Below are 22,580 nucleotides of genomic sequence, written 5' to 3' on the forward strand. Positions count from 1 at the left end.
TTTTGTCGATTTTTTAGATCGTCTTGTGGAGGATGCAAAACGACACCACCCCGTAGCGATAGCCGGTGACTTTAACGCATGGGCGGTAGACTGGGGAAGTAGGAAGACTAATGCAAGAGGTAAAGCACTTTTGGAGGCCTTCAATGCACTTGACGTGGTTTTACTTAATAGTGGTGATAAACCAACCTTTGAAAAGGGCAGTGCAAGCTCAATAATAGACCTTACTTTTGTTAGCAATAGCCTCGTCAGAGGAATTTGCAATTGGGAGGTATTAGATATCTACACTGCTAGTGACCACAATGCAATCATCTGGGAAATATCAACAGATAGAAACATTAGAAGACATGCGAAAATATCTAAAGCCATTGGGTGGAAAATAAAATCTTTTGATGAAAGCGCCATGAGAGTTGCCTTAAATTGCAAACCTATAATTTCAGAACACGCAGATGAGCATACTAGAGAGCTGATGGAGAGAATAACCGAAGCCTGTGATATCAGTATGACTCGTAAACATGGCATAAATCAAAGACAATCTGTGCACTGGTGGACTGAAGAAATCAGCTCTCTTCGTAAAGAGTGCCTAAAGAAAAGAAGGATCTCTCAGCGTGGATATAGTCTCAGTAATTCTGCACAACTGGTAGTGGAATATAAACAAGCACGTAGACAACTAAATAAAGCTATCAAAGATAGTAAAGTTAGGTGCTGGAAAGAACTTTGGATGAAGTCGAGGATAATCCATGGGGAAGACCTTATAAGACTGTAATGTCTCGCCTCAAAAGCCAGCCAATACCTTCACCAACTTGCCCACGACTATTGATAAAATAGTAACTACTTTGTTTCCACGACAACCTAATTTGAACTACCAGGTAACACATGTAGAACAGAATAATATTCCACTTATAACATTGCAAGAACTGATGGAAGCTTGTCATCGCGTTGGTAATAGCAAGGCACCGGGATTAGATGGAATTCCTAATATTGCCTTGAAAACATCAATTATGACATCTCCGACAATGTTTCTTAATGCATATAATACATGTGTGTGTGTGTGTGTGTGTGTGTGTGTGTGTTTTGTATGTCCGCGTTTTTTCGTCCACGTTTTCGGGCGCACGGATCAACCGATTTGAATGGTTTAAAAAACATTCGATTCCTATCGATAGGGAGATGTGCTGATTAGTTTTTGGCAAAGGCAGGTCCAGCCGTTACGGAGATATGGAGCAAAGAGTGCAAATAATAGAAAGCGAGTTTTTGAGAGAACGGATCAACCGATTTGAATGGTTTAAAAAACATTCGATTCCTATTGATAGGGAGATGTGCTGATTAGTTTTTGGCAAAGGTAGGCCCAGAGGTTTCGGAGATACCGAGCTAAATTTAAAAAAAATGGCTGTTTTTGAGAGAACTAAGCGTCCGATTAAAATGATTCAAAGAACTTTCTGCTTTTTTCAACAAAACAATTGATTTTGGAAAAAAATTTTTTGTTTCTAATTTTTTTTCAAAAATTTTTTTTTGTAATTTTGGACTAAAAATTCAAAAAATCACCCAAGCTAAGCACAGTCTAAGCGCCACTCTGGTAGAAATGTTTACGCAAGTGCGTTTAGACTGTTTGTGTACTGGAGCACTTTTTCAATTTTGTGAAAATTATTGAAAAATGTGAAAATGCCGCCAAGCTGAGCACAGTATAAGTGAAAATGTCGCAAAGAATTATTTGCAAATGCGTTTAGACTGTGACTATGCGGGAGCACTTTTTCAATTTTGTGTAAATTTGGCAACTATTTTTTTTGGAATTTGATTCGAAATGAAATGACGATTGTTAATGTTCTGGAGATGATAAATTGATTTATTTATAATTAACTTTCCATAGGGTAAGTAATCGCAAAAAAATCGAAAATGAAAATTTTTATATATCTTCACGTTTCAGAGGTTTCTGAATATGTTGGCATACCTTGGAGAAAATTGATGTATGTGTGTGTGTGTGTGTGTGCGTCCATGTGTGTGTGTTCGGATACAAATTTTCGTCGACGATTTCGGGAACACGGATGAAGCAATTTGAATAATTCAAAAAAACATTCGATTCGTATTGATAAGGAGACGTGCTGATTAGTTTTTGTCAAAGGCAGGTCTAGCCATTCCGAAGATATGGGGCAAAAAGGGCCAAAAACGGTAACTCAGTTTTTAAGAGAACGGAGCGTCCGATTGGAATAATTCAAAAAACATTTTACTTGTATTAACAGGATGAAGATTTGATCAAATTTTCATGAAGATAGGTCTAGCGGTTTCGGAGATCTAGTAAAAAAAACTAAAAAAAATAACATTTGGCGGTCAACAATAATCATTAGACATTAGACATATGCATATCAAATTATCAGATATTTTATTGAGATTTTAACAATAAGTATAAGTTTTGTTTACATTCCTATGGGTTCCGTACCAATGTTTTTCCGTTAGACAGCGACGCGGCGCTTACGCGCTTTATATTTTTGTCTCTATGCAGTTAAGGCAGTACGATTGCTTTGAAAAAAGTTCAGATCTTCCAAAATATGTCAAAATGAAGATAACATTTTTTCCAAAAAAAATTTTTACAAAAAAAAATGTTTAAAAATTTTTTTTAAAAAAAAATTTTTTTTTTCAAAAAAAGTAATTTTTTGTCCAATTTAAAATTTCTAAAAAATCTTATTTTTCGAAGTAAAATTTTTTCAAAAATGTTAATCGTTTTTAAAAAAATAATAATTTTTGGCACGGGAAGTTCCAGCAATTTGCCTTAAGGCACGATGCCTTAATTGCCTTAAGACTTTAGTGTTTTACATTTGATTTGCTCAGATATAACAAAAAATAGCAAAAATAATGAAAGTTACAGTATTTGTTATGATATATTTGAAAACATTTAAAATTTCTCGAATATTTCATTACGGTATGGGAAGTTCCAGCAATTTGCCTTAAGGCACGATGCCATACACCACTAGTCTTATTTTTTTTTTATAAAATAGTGGATCCTTTTCAAAGCCCCGATTAATGTTCCTATCTTTCTTTTTATTTTGTTTATATGTTCTGTCCATGTCAGTTTTGCATTTATTATCAGTCCTAAGTATTTTATGCTTTCCACTTTTTCTATTTCTGTATTATTTACTTTCTATATGCTCTCCAAAGTTGGTCTTATTCGATTCAGAATGACTTGAAATGTCGAGAAGAAAATATAAACTTAGCAAATCGGATTTTCTGGCGAAAACATAAACTTCACCTGCGAGAAGTTAATTAAATCTAGATATTGAGCGAGCTCCGTATCAATGTAGGAAAAATGTGTTTCTATCCTGCGTGTTTTCAAGTGTGCATATGCGAATACACACATGAGCAAACATAAATATACACAAGTGTATATATATATATATATATATATATATATATAGTGAGGTGTATTCTTAGAGCGAGTACAAAGCACAAAATGCGTCAAAATAGAATTCGTTGCATGCGAAAAGAGGAGCTCCATAGCCAACGAACTGTTTCATTTACTCTAAGGCAGTTCTAATTGTAGAAATAACCAACCATCAAAAAGGTGGATATATATATATATATATATATATATATATATGTATAATTAATACAAATTCTTATAGAATAATAAAGGTGAAGTATTCTTCGCGAAAGATATTTCTAAACATGCATATGTTTCACTAGTAAAATGAAATATGAACATAAGATAAAATGGAGTATGCAGAATTTTAGAAAATTTAAAAGAAATTTTAACTATATATTATAATTGATATGTGTTGGAATAAGTCGTAAACATATTAATACAAAAACTAAACAAATGCACTAAGTCAGCTTGATCAAATTATAGTCTAGTCTAATTATAAGCAATACGGTGTACTAAAAAAGTCTATGTTTTTGCGCAAAAATTTGTTCTGGGGATTAAAAATCCGAGTGTGTAGGATTTTCGCAAATTTAATAAGCTTTTTAACTATATATATTATTTTATATGTTTTGGAACGAGTTAAAAATATATTATCACAAAAACTAAAAAAATGCTCCGGATTTAGAATGAACAAATCTAATGTAAGCAATATGGTGTTTTGAAACTTCAATTTTAAAGAATTTTTCGTGCAAATTTTGTTCAAAAAATTTCCAAATCGAGTATGCAGGATTTTAGCAAATTTTATATGTTTTAAACTATATATAATAGTTTATATGTGTTGTAATAAGTTACAAACATATTAACGCCAAAACTAAACAAATATACTAAATTAGATATAGTCACGTCTATGCAATATGGTGTGTTGAAAATTCCAAGATTAAGTATTTTTTGTGTAAAATTTTGTACCAAAAGTTACAAAATTGTATATAAAAAATTTTAGAAAATTAAATTAGCTTTTTAATTATATATAATAACTTAGTTTAACTAAATTAGTTATAGTCTAAGCGATATATGGTGTTTTAAAAACTCGAAATTTGAATATTTATCGTGTAAAGTTTTGAATTTTTTTTATCTATGGCCTAAGCTTTTAGCTATAGTTTTAGGTTTTTATCTTATGATTTAGAGAAAGTTATAAGTAAGAATTAATTTTATTATACTGTAAGTGTCTAAACTTGAAAGCCACAAAATATAAATAAATATTAAGTATAAGTTTAGATAAAATTGAGATTCAAAATTATCTTATACCATAACATAAAATTAACAGTAAATACTAAACTCGAATTTGGATCTTCGAGCTCTTTTCAACGACATGTCTTACGTGAAAAAGTGTTTGAGATTTGCCTAGTGGCAAGTTGCGTTTTTAAAGAGATAATAAGGATATCTTTGAAATATCTACCTCTGTTATTAGCAAATCGACAAAAAATGTATGAGCCTTAAGATAGGTGAGTTTATTTTGACGTACGATTAATATTAAATAATTATGAAATTATCACATAAACTATTTTAAATTTTATATCTTGGATGAATATCCAAAGAAAGTACAATGAACCTTTTATTTCGGTTTTCTGCCAAAAAAATAGGAACGCATATGTATCGAGAATGAAAACAGAATTAAATATGAATACGATATACACTTATAAATGTTTTATATATGTATAATATATACAGTAATAGTGTGTATATTGGTATTTAGAGGTGTTGTGTGATATTTTTTTCGTTTGAAGTGTTCTGCCAATTTTTGTGTTGAAGATTTATTTCAACTCGACCAAAGAAAACATTTCAAATATCGTGTTTCTATCATTGTGAAACCTAGTAGAGGCTAACTAAATATATACATAATATATATATATATATATATATATATATATATATATATATATATATATATATATAAATTTCGAATGAGTTGCTAACAAAAAATATATCAATACAAAAAACTAAATCCTTCGATTCGATTTATTTCCTACTAAAATATAAATAAATAAAGTGTACATATTTGTTTATATTAACCACAACATTATTATATATTACATGAACTACTAGAGTTTATTAATTCGCTCGTATTTATATTGAAACGCTCGCGTATTTATAATAAAAGTTTACAAATTTAAATAAAACTAATTGACATATTTACAAATATGTCGAACACTCCGAACAACATCTGGCATTTAGTTCACTTGCGGTTCATTTCGAAAATTGTTTCAGTTCCAATGGAATTTATTTATTTCTGAATTGAATTATATTATAAACCTAAATATTTATCAAAAAATCAGCTCACATACGCACACATATACATTTTCCAAATTTGTTCTCATGATTCGGTTGACGAGTTGATTTGAAACAAATTAAATTTAATACAAATGAAATTATGATTCGAATGATTCGAATTGACACATTGTTAATTACTAATCAGAAGCTTATCGTTCTTGATACGATTCGAATCGAGTAAGATGCGATTCGAAACAAATTATTACGAAACAGTTGACACTATAGTTATAACGATAAGTCGAATCAATACCAATCGATTTCAATCCCCTATCCCCTATTTTACGTATAATTTGACCCGATGTTCCGTAGAAAAGTCGTAAAAATAATCCCGAAATACAAACAACAGTTTTGTTTTGTGAGATTTAACGATCCCATTCTGCTCCATTCTGGTCGAGTGCCATTTAATTTCCTCTTCTTCGTGTTTAATTGGTAAAATGAATCGGGCACACGTTTCGTTTCGTTTCGTTTCGTTTTCGGTTACGTTTCGACGCCTCAGTGTTTGAAATTTAAGTTTTAACGGCGGCAGTTAAAATCTTGCAAGAGAAATAATAATAATACTCGAACGTAAAATTAAACAGATGTAAATAATAGGTCTGTATATATATATATATATATATATATATATATATATATATATATATATATACTAGCTGGCCTGCAAATCGCATGATACATTTTCAATGCATCCCTTTTGTCATAAAATTATTTATTACATTTTTTGTATATTTTACTCAATGTTCCGGGGATATGGAATGTCCTCTTCTTCCGGAACTACTGATGAACATTATGCATTTATACTCTTAATTATATATTTCAAAATTTAAAAAAATCATTATTATTATGTAGGAGATTTCACCAATAATGAAGTCAAAAGCACTCTAGAAATTCAATTGTTTGTATTATATGTATATATTACATATATATATATATATATATATATATATATATATATACAAAATGCAAAAATAAATATTGAAGTATTTTTGAGAATTAAAATTTAAATACGTGTTATATTAAACACGAATATATTATAAATTACTTTCAATTTATAATAGTTAATAAATATATTACATGTGTTTTTAATAAATAAAAATCAAACTGAAATAGAAATGAAATTTGAAAATCGCGGTTAAAAGTGACACTAGCGTCATCCATAGACAAAGTTGCAACTTCGTGTTATTTTTGTTTTACTAACAAGTGTATGTCAAAATAATATAAAAATAAATATTTATTAACAATTATAACTCTTTATCGCTCAAATTAACTACTAATTTATGTGCGGTTTATTATTTAACTCGAAAAAAATAAATTTTAGAAATATTTTTAAATTATTACAATAAAATTTTTCATATAACCATTTTTAACCTAAACGTGGTGTAGTAAACTGTCAAAAATAATAATATAAATCAATTAAACTGATAATTTGAATAAATAATAAGCAATTTATAAATAAACATGGATTTGTTGGGTTCAATTTTAAATTCGATGGATAAACCACCATCAATTAGTGAAAAACAGAAAGAAGCCATCAAAAGTAAGAAAAATGCATATGCAAACAATACAAATCGGGTTAATATTTCAATTATTTTTTTTCTCCAGAGCAAAAATTGGAGCTGGAAAAACGACAGAATGCAGAAAAAGAAAACCTTCGCAAATTCAGAATCAAAGTCGAAGAAAAAATCAACCAGTTCCTCAAAGATGATACAAAAACAAAATACGAATTCCAACCCATGGATAAAATTTTTAGAAGCATTATGTAAGCCCTGTACTATACATATGTATTCCTTATTATTCATTCATAATTATATTTAATTTCTAGTCACGAGGTTTGTGAAGTGGCAGGTTTGCCTACGCAAAGCGAAGGCATAGATGAGGAGCGACACATCATAGTGTACAAAGCAGAGCACTTTCCCTTACCTGCAAAGAGTGAAGAAAAAGCACGAGAACCAAGCCCGGAACGAACAGAACCTATTCAAGAACCTGCTTCAAACTATAGAAACAAGTATGCTCATTTAATTAACAACGATGATATGAAAGCGAGGAGCACCATGGCTAACACTACATATGGAATAGGTAAACAATATAAATGACTCTTCATTTGTTTTACTTTATATAAACCAAATGTTGTTCTCTTTCTAGTTCCGAGTGAGAATAAAAGGGATGTGAGATCTATCGAACAAACTATGAAAGACATCAGAGCCAGAAAGCGCTTGAAGAAAGAAGAAACTTATAAAGATGAAGCGTCTTAGGATAATTTTGTTGTTGTTGTTGTTCTTGTTTTTGATGTGTGATTGTTATTGTCATAAAGTGTTTGCGCTCATTTCATGTATATAGTTACCATTATCATGATAATAAAGCAATGTCATAGATTTATGTATTTTAACTTGGAATAGATATTCTTACACATATTTTAAAATTATTAACAACTGAATATATATTTAAAACTATTAATTACCACAATCAGTTAATCAGAATGTCTGTAAAAAATTTCAAAACTAACTAGAACCACGAATAATGCAGTTTGTGCAGAAAACAATGCAAAAATAAAACTCAAACTTTTATATTACTTTATCATAATTTCATTGAAAATATTACAGATCTGGATATTTGATGATAATTAAAAAATGCAATCAATTATTATTTGTATGAAGAAAGAATACGCGTTTATCAAAAATCAATTTCTACCCTTTTTTTCCACATTACAAAGATTCTCGTTTTCTCTTCAAATATTTAAGTCTAATTTTCTACCGTCATATTTTTTAACAGTTTAAATTACCCGCCTTACCATCATTTTCTCGTCTGGCAACACTATGAACTAAACGTCAAATGGCAAACTGTCAAAATGTAAAAACAAACAAGACATAATAAATAATGTGTATAAGTTTTTCTATTCACTATTTACGGTCATGTGATTATTATAATAGATAACAAAAGTTTTAAAAATGTAGTCGATAAAAAAAAATATTAATAAAATAAATTATAAATGATTGAATGGGGTGCACTATCGATAAAGGAATGGCACCGTCGAAAAATAAAGAACTTAAAGCTAAATTGGAACATAAATTATACCTGGTAATGTATAATTTAATATACTATAGTATTATTATAGTCTATTTTGTCATTCTGTGTATATTAACTAGGCAATTTGTCCACAAAATGTACAGTTTTGACGAATTTATTGCTGAGGTGTCTAAAGAAGTTTGACCAGAAAATTTTAAATTCTATCTTTTTTCGCTTGTTGGGTATCGTTTAAAAGGTCTCGACGAGTAGAAAACGATTTTCACAACAAAAAAAATGATTATATTGTAATAAAAAACTTATATCATTTATCTATTTATTTTTTAGGCTAGAGAGAACCCAGAGCCTGTCTTTGATTTATCAGAATGCGATTTAAAACAAGTGCCTCAGGGAATATTCACTTTGTGCAAAGTCTTTCGCAAAGAAGTTCTACTCCTGCACAATAATCGTCTTAGTAGTTTAGACAACGGAGGATCAATAAACGATTTAAACTTATTAACCATCTTAGATCTACACAAAAATTTATTAGTTACTTTGCCGCAGTCAATAAATGTGCTAACTAATCTCAGGGTGAGAAAATATATTATAAAACTTATTTATAAAAAACATTTTTAATGAATTTGTAGTGCACGAGCTTAAGGAATTTCAAAAAATTTACATAGTGTGTATTAGTTATGTGAAAAAACTGTAAAACTTTTGAATGAAGTAATTTATGTTTGAAAATGTTAGATTTGCAAAAAAAAACAGTTAAAAAATAAATACATTTGATATCTTACTATACCCCTCCCCCACGTGATATTTCGTGATTTTTTGTCAAACCCCCCTCCCCCTAAAAACCTCACGTGATTAATGGATGCCCCCAAAGGTCTTTTTCAATAGAATACGAATACTGAAATAAGTTTATACACAAATGCACACACACACGCATACTCACGAGAAAACATAACATTAGCAAATTCTTTTTTTGCATTAATACAATCGGTATTTTTTTTAGGAATTATATTTAAACAACAACCGTTTAAAAGTTCTACCAAACGCAATATGTGATCTTTACAATTTACAAATATTAAATTTGAACGAAAACTGTCTGAAAAACTTACCAGACAATTTGGGAAATTTGCAAACACTCCAAGAACTTTCCCTACGAGGAAACGATAAATTAACAGAATTGCCTTATAAATTATGCATTTGTAGAAATTTAAAAGTAATTAGTTTGGATTGCGATAGAATCAAAGAGCCTCCAAAGGCTGTAATCGAAAATGGGGTCGATTGTATAAGGAAATATTTTGCTGAAAGTAAGTATTAAATAAGAAATTGAAAATATTTGAATTATGATTGATTTATGAAATGTGATTTTATTTTAGAGCATAATATTATATATGAAAAAGATGAAGCTGATGGGGATTTATATAAAAAAGAGTACAAGGATGAGTATTCCAGAGGCAGCTATTTAACATTGAAAGTATGTAATGGAAATTTAAAGAATAAACTTTTCACCTATATTTAAATGAAAAATTAACCTTGTCATTTGTCCATAAAATATACACTTTTTACCAATTTGTAGCAGAGGTGTCTAAAGAAGTTTTACTTAAAAAATTTTAGATTGTATCATTTATGAATCCGAATATTGAAATGAATTTACACACACACATATGTATATATAAATATATAAATATATATAACATTTATTTTCATCAGGAACAAAAGCAAGCTGACTTTTTAGCATACGAGAAACAGAATGAAGAAATTTTAAAACAAGAGTTAGAAATTAGAGAGGCTGAAAGATTAAAAAAAGAAAAGGTTTGTGTATTATTTCATTATATAATTAATATTAGATAATAGGAGATGATATGTTTTTCATTTCGCAGTTTTTAAAAGAGTTGGTAGCACAACAAGACCTATTAGAATCGGAGGTACGAAAATTCCAAAAACTGAAAGACGAGGATAGAAAAAAGTTCGTTGATGATCTACTGGCAGGTAAATGTTAAAATATTATCTAATACATTTACGTACGTAGTTATTTCAACTTTTTTTCTCAGTGGAAATAAGAACTGACAACATCGTCAGGCAGCTTCTGGCGATCAAACATTCCGAATCATTTCATGAACAATTCTCACAATTGCAACATGAAGAAGAGGAAAGGCTTTTGCAGATTTTCAGAGAAAGGAATCACGACGAATTACGAAAAAAAGACGTTTTACTTTCTATGGAACAAATGTTGCTGCAAGGAGACATAGAAATATTTTCCAGGAGAAGTTGTGAATTGGACACTGTTAAAAATCATGTCATAGAAAGGTCCGTTGTAAACTTCTCTTCACCTACACATGGTTAGTGTTCTAATTATTTAATTTTCTACAGTGAATTAGAGACAGGTAAGATGATAGATTCTCATCTGTGCAAACGGGACACGAGACAGAATGAGCTGATTGAAATTCTGCAAAGGGATGAACAAATGCAAAGGGAGTGCCTTTTAAAATTATTAGCAAACAGAAACGACTGCGAAAGCTGGTGCCTGGTACAGAGACTACGTCTAGTCGAGACCCAATTGAGTGAGCTGACCAAGCTGGAACTCGAGAAGAGGAAAATGCAAAATGATAGCACACTGGTAATAAAAGAACTATAGAAACATACATCATAATAGTAATTTATTTATGTGTGTAATATTTGCAGAACGATTTGTCCGAAATGAGAATGGAGCTTGCAGCTCATTTAATCGAGTTGCTTGCTGAAAGGGATGAGCGCAAACAAAAGCTGGTGAAGACAATTCAGGACATCGACAGAGAGCAAGAAAAATTCTTCAAGGAAGATTTGTGGTTGATGAGATTCCAACAATTGATGGATTCGATGCCAGAGTGCTTCCGCGAAACCAATTTGGATGTGGCTCTGATGCAAATTTTATTATCTGAAGGGCTATTAAACTATTTGCCTTATTTTGGACGCCTCATGGACATCGGTGAGATAAAGATCAATCACAAGTTGTTAATATAATAAAATTATGTTTTTCTTTTTTTTTTAGTATCAAATGACACAATGAAGATAACATACGAGTATATTCGTGAAGCCGGTATTAAAGATGAAGAAGCCCAAGAGGCGATAATGAACGCCATAAGAATTTATAACCAAGGAACGGATCGGAATTTGTATTCAAAATCTAAAGAACTCACCAGAGATGAAGTTCAGACTCCGACAGCTCCTGCAGTTGTTGGGTCACCGAGTTGTTCAAATATTATTACAAACGATAATGGAATTAATGCAGAAACCTCAGTAATGAACTCTGAGTGCGTTATTTGTATGGATCAGGAGGTCTGTTATAGGAATATAATGACATATATATATATATATATACGTCTATCTAATTTGTTTCTTTATATTATATTTCAGTGCCAAATGATATTTGTGCCATGTGGTCATATGTGCTGTTGTATTTCATGTTCTTCAAACGAGGTGAGTTCATTTTTTTAATTCAAATCAATCTAGTATCAAGTCAATCATGGATCATAGGATATAATTTGAATAAAAAAATAACTATTATAGATAAATTTGACGACTGTTGCTTTAAGTATTTTCTGTAGTAATTTATGTACACAATCTGCACTTCGAGTCAATTCATCTTTCCATACTTTTTTCACAAAAAAAACTTGTATTACACTGTTTATTTTTTCAGGAATTAAAACTTTGCCCTATGTGCCGAGCAGAAATTAGCCAGAAAATTCGCGTAGTTGTGGCATAGATTGTGCTTTTTTTGTCACTGAATAATATTTGTATTCTATAATTAAGTTTTTTCCTTTATACATAAGAAATATATATATGCTATATACATATATATATATATATATATATATATATATATATATATATACAATATTTTATAAACCAAATATATAAAGATTAAAATATAAAGTGTCCTTTTTCAAGTGCACGTGTTTAAAAGTTTTATTAAAATAACTTTCATCTACATGTTTTTAGAAGGTTTTTGAGTGTTATAATATGATATGTGATATTTTAAAATATACATTTTTCTGCAAGTTTGTGCAGAAATAATTGTTTTATTTGATTCCAAATTTATACTAGTCTGTTAATTTGTTATATTTGTTTCAAAAATTTACAAATTTTGCAATAGTTTATTAATTAAATTCTTTGAACATGTATATTTATTTGTTGTTAATATTTATAAGTTATTTTATGTGTATAAAAAAATACATATACATTCTGTTTATGTTCATAAATTATATTATGTCAAATTATATTTTAATTAAAGGATGATTTAATTATTTCAAAATAAATTTGTTCTAAGTAGAGAATATTAAAACGAACATATTTTATCAAGTTGGTATTTTAAAAAAAAAAGACTAATTGTAAGTATTTCCACATTTCTTGTGTCACGCTGTTAATCTAACTTAACTGACTTTGAAATTATACAAATAAATACATGACATTGTTTTATTATTATTATCAATATTATGATTTATATTTTTTGTTTATGTATTTTATATTAGAAATTGTATTATTTATTTTAATTAAAGGAATAAAAATCCATTTATGTATAAAAAAAGTATAAATTATATTCTATTAAAGTAAGTACATCTACATTTTCTTAAGTTACGCTGTTAACCTAACCTAACTGAATTAACAATTAAACACACAGTGTGTGATTATTTACAATTTGCAAACGATAACAAAAAACCTTATAAAATATAAAACTCAGTTATCACAATTCATGAATATTCCAACTGGTGACTACTGTGCTTCTGCCATTTCTTCATCATCATCTGAAGCCACTGCCTCCGCCTCCGCCTCATCTTTATCTTCAGAGTCTTTTGGAGTCTCTGATTTTCTCTTCGCTTGAGTTTCCTTTTTCTCTTTTTGTTGATTTCTGAACGCTAACAGAAATAATAATAACAATAATAATACACAGCTCCTCGCAACACTTAATATTACTAGGATTTTAAATAATTTTATAAAGTACAAAAGTTAGGTTATGTGTCCTCTTACTACCTTCTAGAGATTCCTTCAAAGGCTCCACAAAGTTGTCAAATTCGATACTGACCAAGGCTTCCAGTACATCGGAGCCCCCCAGAGTCTTTTTGTTCTTCTTTTTGGAAATATTAGTAGCGGCTGCTGTCAGATACAAAACGAAAACAGAGGCTGCTTTTCCCAAAGCAGTTCTGGCGTCTTTACCGACATTAACTCCTTCTGGCAGAGCCTCTTTTATCAAACGCAGAATTGCCGCATTTGGCAGGTTGAGATCTTCCAATTTTTCGGCCATTGCAATAATTGAAAACTCGTAATTGACACTTGTTATATTTTAAAACACTCACTACAGCACCAAGTATTTATTTTCTTGTATTAACTATTACAAAAGCGTTGTGAATTTTTTTTACAAGTGCAACATAACCTATACGATGTGTCAAACTTCAAACTGAATTATGACAAAGCGCGCGAAGTTGCCTATTGAGAAATTGAGAAATTGAGATCAACCACATAGCATTTAGATGGCACTACAATGACGTTTTATTTGTTTCTTTGCTAAATTATATTTATTCATTGAATTATTTATTGATTATTCTAGAAATTGTATATGACTAGAGACGCATAAACAATGAAACTTCAGATTCAGCTATTTATTATACCTACAATAAACACTTCTAATGAATTTGTAACAGAGGAGTCTAAAGAAGTTTTACTTCAATAAAATATGTACTGTAACTTTTATTGCTTGTTGGTTGGGTTTGATGCTTGTCATTTAAAAGGTCTCGACGAGTGGAAGTCGATTTTTACAAATAGGTAATTAAATTGAAATAAAAACATCATATTTTAATAATGTTATTAATGTTCTTTTTTTTTGTAAAAAAAAATGTGTGAGGTGTAAAACTATCACAGCGTATATTAAAATGAAATATGTGTTTTGCCCACAAAATATGCACTTTTTACACATTTCAAGCAGAGGTGTCTAAAGAAGTTTTACTTTAAAATTTTATATCGTATCTTTTACGGCATGTGGGGTATCATTTGCAAGGTCCTCATTAATATAATCCGAATAATGAAATAAAATCTTACACAAACACACATAATTTTTCCAAATTTGGTTTCATTCGATTCAAAATGACTTGGAACGTAGAGAAGAAAAAATAAAACTAGCAAATCGTATTTAATGGCGAAAACATAAACTTCTCATTTCGGAAGTTAATAAATATTAACAACTATTATTTATTTACACATTTCGGCACTAGATATGTGTCATCATTCTAAGGCAATGCCGATTTTTCTCTTGAACAAAGTAAATATCAACTTAGATGAAAAGGAGAGGACGAGGAAATTGAATAACATCATAGATAAAAAAGGACTATATTAACGAGTGAATTAGGAAGCATAATCAGAAAATAAAAAAAAAAACTTTACTAACTAGTAAATTAAATAACAAAATAGAAGAAACAAGGTCGGACTCTACTAACTAATTATGTATCAACCAACCAAGGAGATAAAAATGAACCAAAAATCTTTTCAATAAAAATGTTTTTCTATTTCATTTGCAAACTGACTATATCTGGGGCATGACAAAGCGAAAAAGGACTCTACTGACGAACAAATTACCTATATATACAACTAGACACTTCTTTTATCCATCTCTACATATCAAAAGTGTATTGGATTGGATGAAGTAGCGTGTTAAGCAAAGAATCGTATTAAGCGTGATTCAGTTCTATCTCTACATTTCGTCCAGAAGTAGGTACATAGAGATATGTGATGTGCAGCACCATTCGCACGCACACCATTCCATCCTGGCTCGTTCGCCCGTTCGCGTAACATCGGCATCGGTTCGTGTCGCCGCACGAACGAAATCATCAGTAGTGCTTAGCGTGCGACCAACAGCGCACGCATTCATCATCAAAAAACACACAATAAAAAACACAATAGGTCACTTTTTTTTATTTAATTTCATTTAATTTAATAAACTAATCAACTTAACCGACGAAAAAAATAATTAGTCAAATAGTAAAAACATAGAGCCGACCTCAAGCCAAAACGGTAGAAATAAAGCATTACAATTCGCCGACTGAATAGAGAAACACACAATCGATAATTGAAAACATTAAAAAGGAAAAGGAAACTGTAGTGGATTAATTTGAAACAAAACGAAACGAATAAAGAAGTGTTAGTTGCTATTTTATACGCGAACAACCGTTTGTACAAACAAATAGTTAAAACTTTAAATCAATACTAAAATGTTAAGTGCGTCTTAACCAACCCCAAACTGATGTGTTTTTTTTACTCTACCTATCTATCACCATTATTATTATTATCGTGATGTTCTTTAAATTTTAATCATTACAATTTTATTAATATAAATGCATATTTAAAAAAGATGTGTGCGTATGTATATGTATTTGGGGTTATGTAACGTTAGAGTAGCGATAGTGCTGTCCGATACTCCGCGAGTAATTTCGATATTGCGTGCTAAAGTGTGTTGAGTTTTTCGTTTGGTTTGGTTTCAAGTTTTTTTTAGATGGTTGAAAGTGGCACCATGGTCGATCTGAGTGGTGTTTCGCCTGCTGAGGTCCCAAATGACCCGGGGTAAGAGGAAAAAATAATTATACACATTTTTTTCATACCTATATTTGTTTGTAAACAAAATTTGTAAGAATCTTATATAGAGTTCACCATATAATTTAAAATTTTTTTTTCGACGACTGAAACTATTTTCCATTATTATTACGGAAAAGATTATACTTTCAAACTAGTTCAAACATTCGATTCTCATTGATAGGGAGATATACTGATTAATTTTTAGCAAAGGCAGGTCTAACCGTTTCGGAGATATGGCGCTAAGAGTACAGAAAACAAATATGGAGTTTTTGAAAGATACCGAGCTAAACGTCAAAAAAGGCAGTTTTTGGGAGAATTAAGCATCCGATTTGAATGAATCAAATAACTTTCTGTTTGACTGTTGACTGTTGACAAAACGATTGTTTTTGGAAACTTTTTTTTCTATTTTTTTTTGAATTTCCAAAAAACTTTTTTTTTTCAGGTTTTAATTTTAATTCTGGCTAAAGTTCTAAAGCTCACTTATATACCTTAAATAAATAATTTTAGCTTTGCACTTTGGTTAATATAATTCTTATGAATATTAGGCGATGTTCTCCATTTTAAATTCGATTGAGTAACAAATATGTTATAACAGTATTCATAATAATCTATTTGAAAACGTGTAATATTTCTTTACGGTACGGGAAGTTCCAGCAATTTGCCGTAAGTCACGATGCCATACACCACTAGTCTTCTCTAGATGCTGTTATTCAATTAACTCGTCGGTAAAATCTTTTTTTTATAATAGTATTTAATATAGTAAAATCCTTTTTTATCTTCTACATACATACTTCGTCAGTAGAGTCCTCTTTTGCTTCCAAGCCAAATGCTGCCTGTTTGCTTATTTCAGTGAAGTTTTTTATTTGAAATAATATTCTCTAAAATAATTGGACAATAGTTAAAATTAAAACTGGTGAACACTGCCAGTTTGCTTGTCAGTAGAGTCCATTTTCTACAGTAAAAGTGTCATCTTGTTAATTTCACCCAGAGACCGAATTACCCAACAATTAATTCATTTGTATGAATTTAGTATAGTTTCCGCTTTATAGGGAAAAGCATGAAGAAGAGAAATATAAGTATTAGGTTACAAATTTGGTTGCCTGAAGGCAAAATGTCACTTACACCTAGTCATTATATATAATAAACGTATAGTAATATTTCGAAATGAGAAACAGGCAGTAGCATTTCCTCCTGCGTTTCTTCGCCGCATCTTGTGTTAAGTAATAATACAAAAAGTAACATGTGTCCGTTAATTGAGTCTCTTTTATTTATTTTTTTAGACAGACGAAGACGACACCGTTGTTCCTTTTGTCCCTTTTTCAAAATCCTTTGTTTACCCAATTCTTGTGTTATATTAGTAGTATGTAGTAGGTAGTTGGTAACTAATATGCATTTCCTGGAATAATATTAGGACGCGACTAGAATCGTCGAAATATAAATAAAATAATTTTTTCTTCACAATTTAAATTTTAATAATGAATCTAAAACTAATATGTCTTCTTATATATAAAAATGATTCGCAAAATGTGTTGGTAAGCGCATAACTCAACAATGCCTGAACCAATTTGGCCAATTCTTTTTTAAAATGTTCGTTGAAGTCCAAGGATGGTTTTTACGGCGGGAAAAAATCGAATAATTGCCGGGAAGCACCCTAAAAACAGCCCTTTTCTTTTTCACATACAAACGTTAGTATTTCCAAATTTTTGCCATCGGATACGGAATATTTACTCAAGTCCATGGAGTGTTTTGAGTCTGAATTGAATTTGAATTTGAATTGAATGAATTTTTTTACTGTGCTCCAATTTGCATAAAATTTTGAAATAAGGTTCATCTTACTCTCAAGTTCAAAAGTTAAATAATTTAGACTCCTTTGCCATTTCCCGGGGGGATAACATCCCTCTCAGTGGTGTAATTTCATTTTTTACGTCGGATATCGATAAAAGAACCAATTATAGAAGCCAACCAATTAGAAGCTTTATAAATCATCTAACTTTATCTAAAAGTATAAATTACTTTAATTTCAGTAAATCAGTAATGTCATTAATAAAATTATAGGAGTACCTTATAAACGCTTCCACAATAATCTTCTTATTACTATTAAACTTTATCTATTGTTATTTTTTAACACAAAGCTTTACCAACAATTAGTGAGTGACTTTTTGCCTCAACTGGAGAAAATAATCGACTCGATCAATAATAATTGAGATTATAGAGTAAAATTAATTAAGGCATGTTTATTTTTTTTATAAATCTTGCATACGTTTCGAGTCTCTTTTTGACCCTATTTCAGTACATAAACATACAAATAAACTTAAATAACACACCAACTTTGTGATAACTGGATAGGTGTCTCTATAATTTTTTTTATTTATATATATATATAAATATTTATACTTATAACAACAGTACAATATATATTGTGAATTTTTTCGGGTTTTTCTCAATGCCATCACTCATCAATGCATTTTTTTACAATCGAACAACTATTTGCATAGATCGACATTTTCGAACGCACTTGATCTTGAAATTATTCCGATATCAATAACAGTAATGTGTAAATATTTGAATTCGATAGACAAGTATATATATGTACATATATAACAAACATAAAATAGAATAAATAAAATAAAGTATTTAATCTGTATCCTGAAAACTTCGGGTTTCCATCAAATTTTAAGTTGAAAGCTTAACTAACTTGCAACTTATTACTTTCTTGTCATAAATATGTATATAGAAATGTTTTAAAATTTGGCGATAGGGTTGTGCGAAACTGAAGATCGCTTAGTTTCGAATGTTTATAGTAACATATATGTACATTTTTATTGAATATTTAGTTTATATTTATCAATTGGTATTAATCTAATTAGTGTTCTTATATTAAACGATTTTTTTATTGTTACAATCAGAATAACTTTAACCTTACATGTCCTATGAGCTATTTATCGTAGACTTAATCTACTATATCAAGAGATGCAACCCATCGGATTACCATTCTCCTATGCTTGGGGATTTATATTAACTCTTATTGAATTTTGCAGCTATGGCCACGAATGACAATTTCCACTTGATATTATAATAATTAATAAATTTTAAATTCCACAAATATTAGTTCAAAGCTATCGAAGAGTTTTCAGTTTTGTTCGACTCGCAATTCTTTCAATCTACATCGATCTGATCTGATGGTCTATTTATTATTATTAATAAAGTACATATTGTTAATATAAATTCTTCAGTGATAAATTATGTACGTAAATGTAACTATAAGAACATGTACATACTACATACTACATACTCTACATATATTGTGTCTTATTGTTACATTGCGTCAGCTGACTCTCCGAAGGAGCATCATATGACGAAACAACGGACAGCCGCTCAATACTCAATAGTGCTGACAGACAGACGGACAGAAAATCGATAGCATCGAAATAGGGGAAAAGATTCTACTAGCTAACTAAACTGTACGAGCTGCATAATACTAAAAAGACTGACACATTTTGTTGAAGTAAAATTTAATTTGAATTACTTCTGATCACTCGTTTATTTTATAAACGATCTCAAAATAGGAAATAAAGGAGTTATAAATATTATGAAGATTAACCTAAAAACAAGATGTTATCGATTAACGAAACGTATAATAAATATTTGGGTGCTCCTTAATATAGACATTTTCGAATTTTCTTGCTCCCAAGGGCTCAAATGGTTCCAAATTGATAAAAAACAATTCTCTGAAAGCTTTAGCTCTTAATATTAACTTTTAGATAGTGCGCAATTCAATCAAACTTCGTATGGAAATAGCGTGAAAAAAATTTTGAAAATTAAAAACAAATTTTTTTTTAGGTATAACTTAGCGACAATGAATAAAAAGTAAAAATTCGTGTAATTTTTTATTGAAACTTCGACGCTCTGCAAAATTTTTGAAAATTTTTACATGCTATTACCATACAAAACTTTGATTGAATTGCGCTCTATCTAAAAGACAGAATTAGGAGTTAAAACTTTCATCAATTTGGAACCATTTGAGCCCTTGAGAGCAAGGAAATTCGAAAATGTCCATATTAAAGACCACCCTAATAAATATAAGCACCTTAATAAATTATGATGAACTGTACGGTATAAGTAATGTATAGTTTGGAAGTAATTTTTATCTCAGTATTTGGATTCTATTAAAAAAAAACCTTTCAAATGATACCGCACATGCCATAAAAAATACAATCTCAAATTTTTTAAGTAAAACTTCTTTAGACACCTCTGCTACAAATTTGTAAATAGTGGAGAAATCACATAGTTATTTATAGTATTCAAAAAATTTACACCTCACACATCGAAACGATACCCTAACAAGCGATAAATAATTCAAGATATATTTTATTAAAGTAAAACTTTTTTAAGCTCTTTGACTACAAATTCATTATAAGTGTATATTTTGCGGACAAATTATAAATAAGCTATGCGGTTTAAGTATTCAGATTATTATCTAAAAGACGTTTCAAATGATACCCCACATGCCATAAAAGATGAAATCTGAAATGTTTGAAGTAAAACTTCTTTAGACAACTCAGAATAAAATATGGTTATGTATAAAACGTTTTTATTACAATATAATAATTTTTTTATTTAAATATCGTATTCTACACGTCGAGACGTTTTGAACGATACCCAACAAGCGATAGAAGATGCAATATGTATTTTGTTGAAGTAAAACTTCTTTAGACACCTCAGCTACAAATTCGTAAAAAGTGTATATTTTGTGGACTAACCACGTAGTTAATTTCAGTATTCGGATTCTATTCAAAAAAACTTGATCCAAATGATACCCAACTTGTCAGAAAACACTAATTAAATTTTTTGAAGTGAAACTTCTTTAAGCTTGTTCACTCTAAAATCATTAAAAGTGTATATTATAAAAATGTCATTTACTGACATGCCTTAAGGCAAAATGCTACTTACAACTAGTTTGTTTATCAATTTGATGCCATGAATGGCGAATTTGGAGGCAGCACGTGGCGCGACGACTATTGTGGACGCGCAATTACTATGAATAAGAAGATGCGTCGTTGTGCGTCGATATAATCGCACTAATGGCATCGTGATGTCGATATAAATAACTCGATTTATATTTAGAATTCGATTTTCCGATTTGGAGGTGCATGACAAACTGTCGCATACACTCGAATACGTACACACATGTATATATGTTATAGCAATCATCAATCACTATTCTAATTTCGATGCAATCGATTTTCGATTCTGTTCTGCCAGCACTATATACATATTGAACAATTATTATCAATTAATTATATTATTTTGACGAAAGGATGATTCTCACTTTTATTGTTGAAGCAATTTATTTCTATTTGTAGTAAAGAAGCCTAAAGAAGTTTCACTTCGAAAATTATAGATCGTATCTTTTGTGGCATGTGGGGTATCATTTGAAAGGTCTTTTTGAATAGAATCCGAATATAGAAATAAATTTCCAAATGTTTGAAGTACTTGGTGTTAAATTGGAATTTATCGGTTCAATTATTTTAAAAACATATCTCGTACAATTATAAAATACTATGGCATTGGAAATTTTATTTAGTTTTAAGTTAGTGTAAGATGTGTAAGTATGTGCATTAATTATAAAATGTACTGATTTGATTTTTTTTCATTTTCAGAAAAATGTTTATTGGCGGCTTAAGTTGGCAAACGATACCAGGTAATTGTTACATTTAAGTCATAATATATTATACATATATATATATATATATATATATATATATAATAATATAGTCATTGTAAGCGTAATAGTTCTACTACTATTAGAAGTCTTATCTTTATTTTTATGATACTCGACCCAAACAAACAGCATCCCTATCCCTATCCATATCACTATCACCTTATCTCCTTATCGGCCAAAGTCATAATTTATTGCCCACAAAAATATTACTCGACATAAATCACAGATTTCATCTAAATTCTTATTGCACCCCATATAAATAGTGTATGTCTTCAGGAAGAAGTAAAATGTTGGCGGATTACAACAATTTTACATTAATCACATGAACGATTTTTAAGGACTTTTGTGTCCTTCCCTGCCGCTTGTGATATTTCGTGATTTTTTCAAGCACCTAAATGGACACATTAAACATTTTTCAATTTTGTAAACTAAACTCATATTTTTTTAACTTGATCGTATCATATTTTGTTTTTTTCGACAACGACATAACAAAGTTAGGCTTGGCCACCTTCGAGAGGAATTCGAAATGCAAACATCGATATGGTCATGAAGAATCTATGGAAAAATATGATATAACACGCG

The 22,580-nt window shown here is 29.8% G+C and overlaps 4 protein-coding genes across 4 annotated transcripts in view; 3 read left to right on the forward strand and 1 right to left on the reverse strand.

Moving 5' to 3' along the window:
* Positions 1 to 7,047: 7,047 nt before the first annotated feature.
* Positions 7,048 to 7,937, forward strand: LOC113386754 (sperm-associated antigen 7-like). Its single transcript, XM_026624510.1, has 4 exons — positions 7,048 to 7,208; positions 7,274 to 7,430; positions 7,494 to 7,747; positions 7,814 to 7,937. The coding sequence occupies exons 1-4, from the start codon at positions 7,130 to 7,132 to the stop codon at positions 7,921 to 7,923; spliced, it is 600 nt and encodes a 199-aa protein (XP_026480295.1). The 5' UTR covers positions 7,048 to 7,129; the 3' UTR covers positions 7,924 to 7,937.
* Positions 7,938 to 8,612: 675 nt separating this feature from the next.
* LOC113384997 (E3 ubiquitin-protein ligase LRSAM1-like) lies at positions 8,613 to 12,464 on the forward strand. The gene is made up of 12 exons (XM_026622794.1): positions 8,613 to 8,746; positions 9,020 to 9,262; positions 9,687 to 9,987; positions 10,057 to 10,154; positions 10,391 to 10,492; positions 10,561 to 10,669; positions 10,732 to 10,987; positions 11,051 to 11,297; positions 11,363 to 11,645; positions 11,709 to 11,995; positions 12,074 to 12,136; positions 12,357 to 12,464. The coding sequence occupies exons 1-12, from the start codon at positions 8,666 to 8,668 to the stop codon at positions 12,420 to 12,422; spliced, it is 2,136 nt and encodes a 711-aa protein (XP_026478579.1). The 5' UTR covers positions 8,613 to 8,665; the 3' UTR covers positions 12,423 to 12,464.
* Positions 12,465 to 13,301: 837 nt separating this feature from the next.
* On the reverse strand, positions 13,302 to 14,076 carry LOC113385399 (DNA polymerase epsilon subunit 3-like). Its single transcript, XM_026623246.1, has 2 exons — positions 13,688 to 14,076; positions 13,302 to 13,572 (listed from the first exon to the last, which is right to left on the reverse strand). The coding sequence occupies exons 1-2, from the start codon at positions 13,956 to 13,958 to the stop codon at positions 13,430 to 13,432; spliced, it is 414 nt and encodes a 137-aa protein (XP_026479031.1). The 5' UTR covers positions 13,959 to 14,076; the 3' UTR covers positions 13,302 to 13,429.
* A 1,470-nt stretch (positions 14,077 to 15,546) lies between these two features.
* Positions 15,547 to 22,580, forward strand: part of LOC113384534 (RNA-binding protein Musashi homolog Rbp6-like) — a 52,600-nt gene continuing 45,566 nt past the window's right edge. The window contains exons 1-2 of the mRNA XM_026622267.1: positions 15,547 to 16,264; positions 21,937 to 21,977. Of these exons, the coding sequence (XP_026478052.1) occupies positions 16,197 to 16,264; positions 21,937 to 21,977 (109 nt within the window). The 5' untranslated portion in view covers positions 15,547 to 16,196. The remainder of the gene's footprint in view (positions 16,265 to 21,936; positions 21,978 to 22,580) is intronic.

Source organism: Ctenocephalides felis, unplaced genomic scaffold (assembly GCF_003426905.1).
Source record: "Ctenocephalides felis isolate EL2017-DRISC unplaced genomic scaffold, ASM342690v1 CF-g0.4_SCAFFOLD_03571, whole genome shotgun sequence".
In the NCBI taxonomy this organism is placed as follows: Eukaryota; Metazoa; Arthropoda; class Insecta; order Siphonaptera; family Pulicidae; genus Ctenocephalides; species Ctenocephalides felis.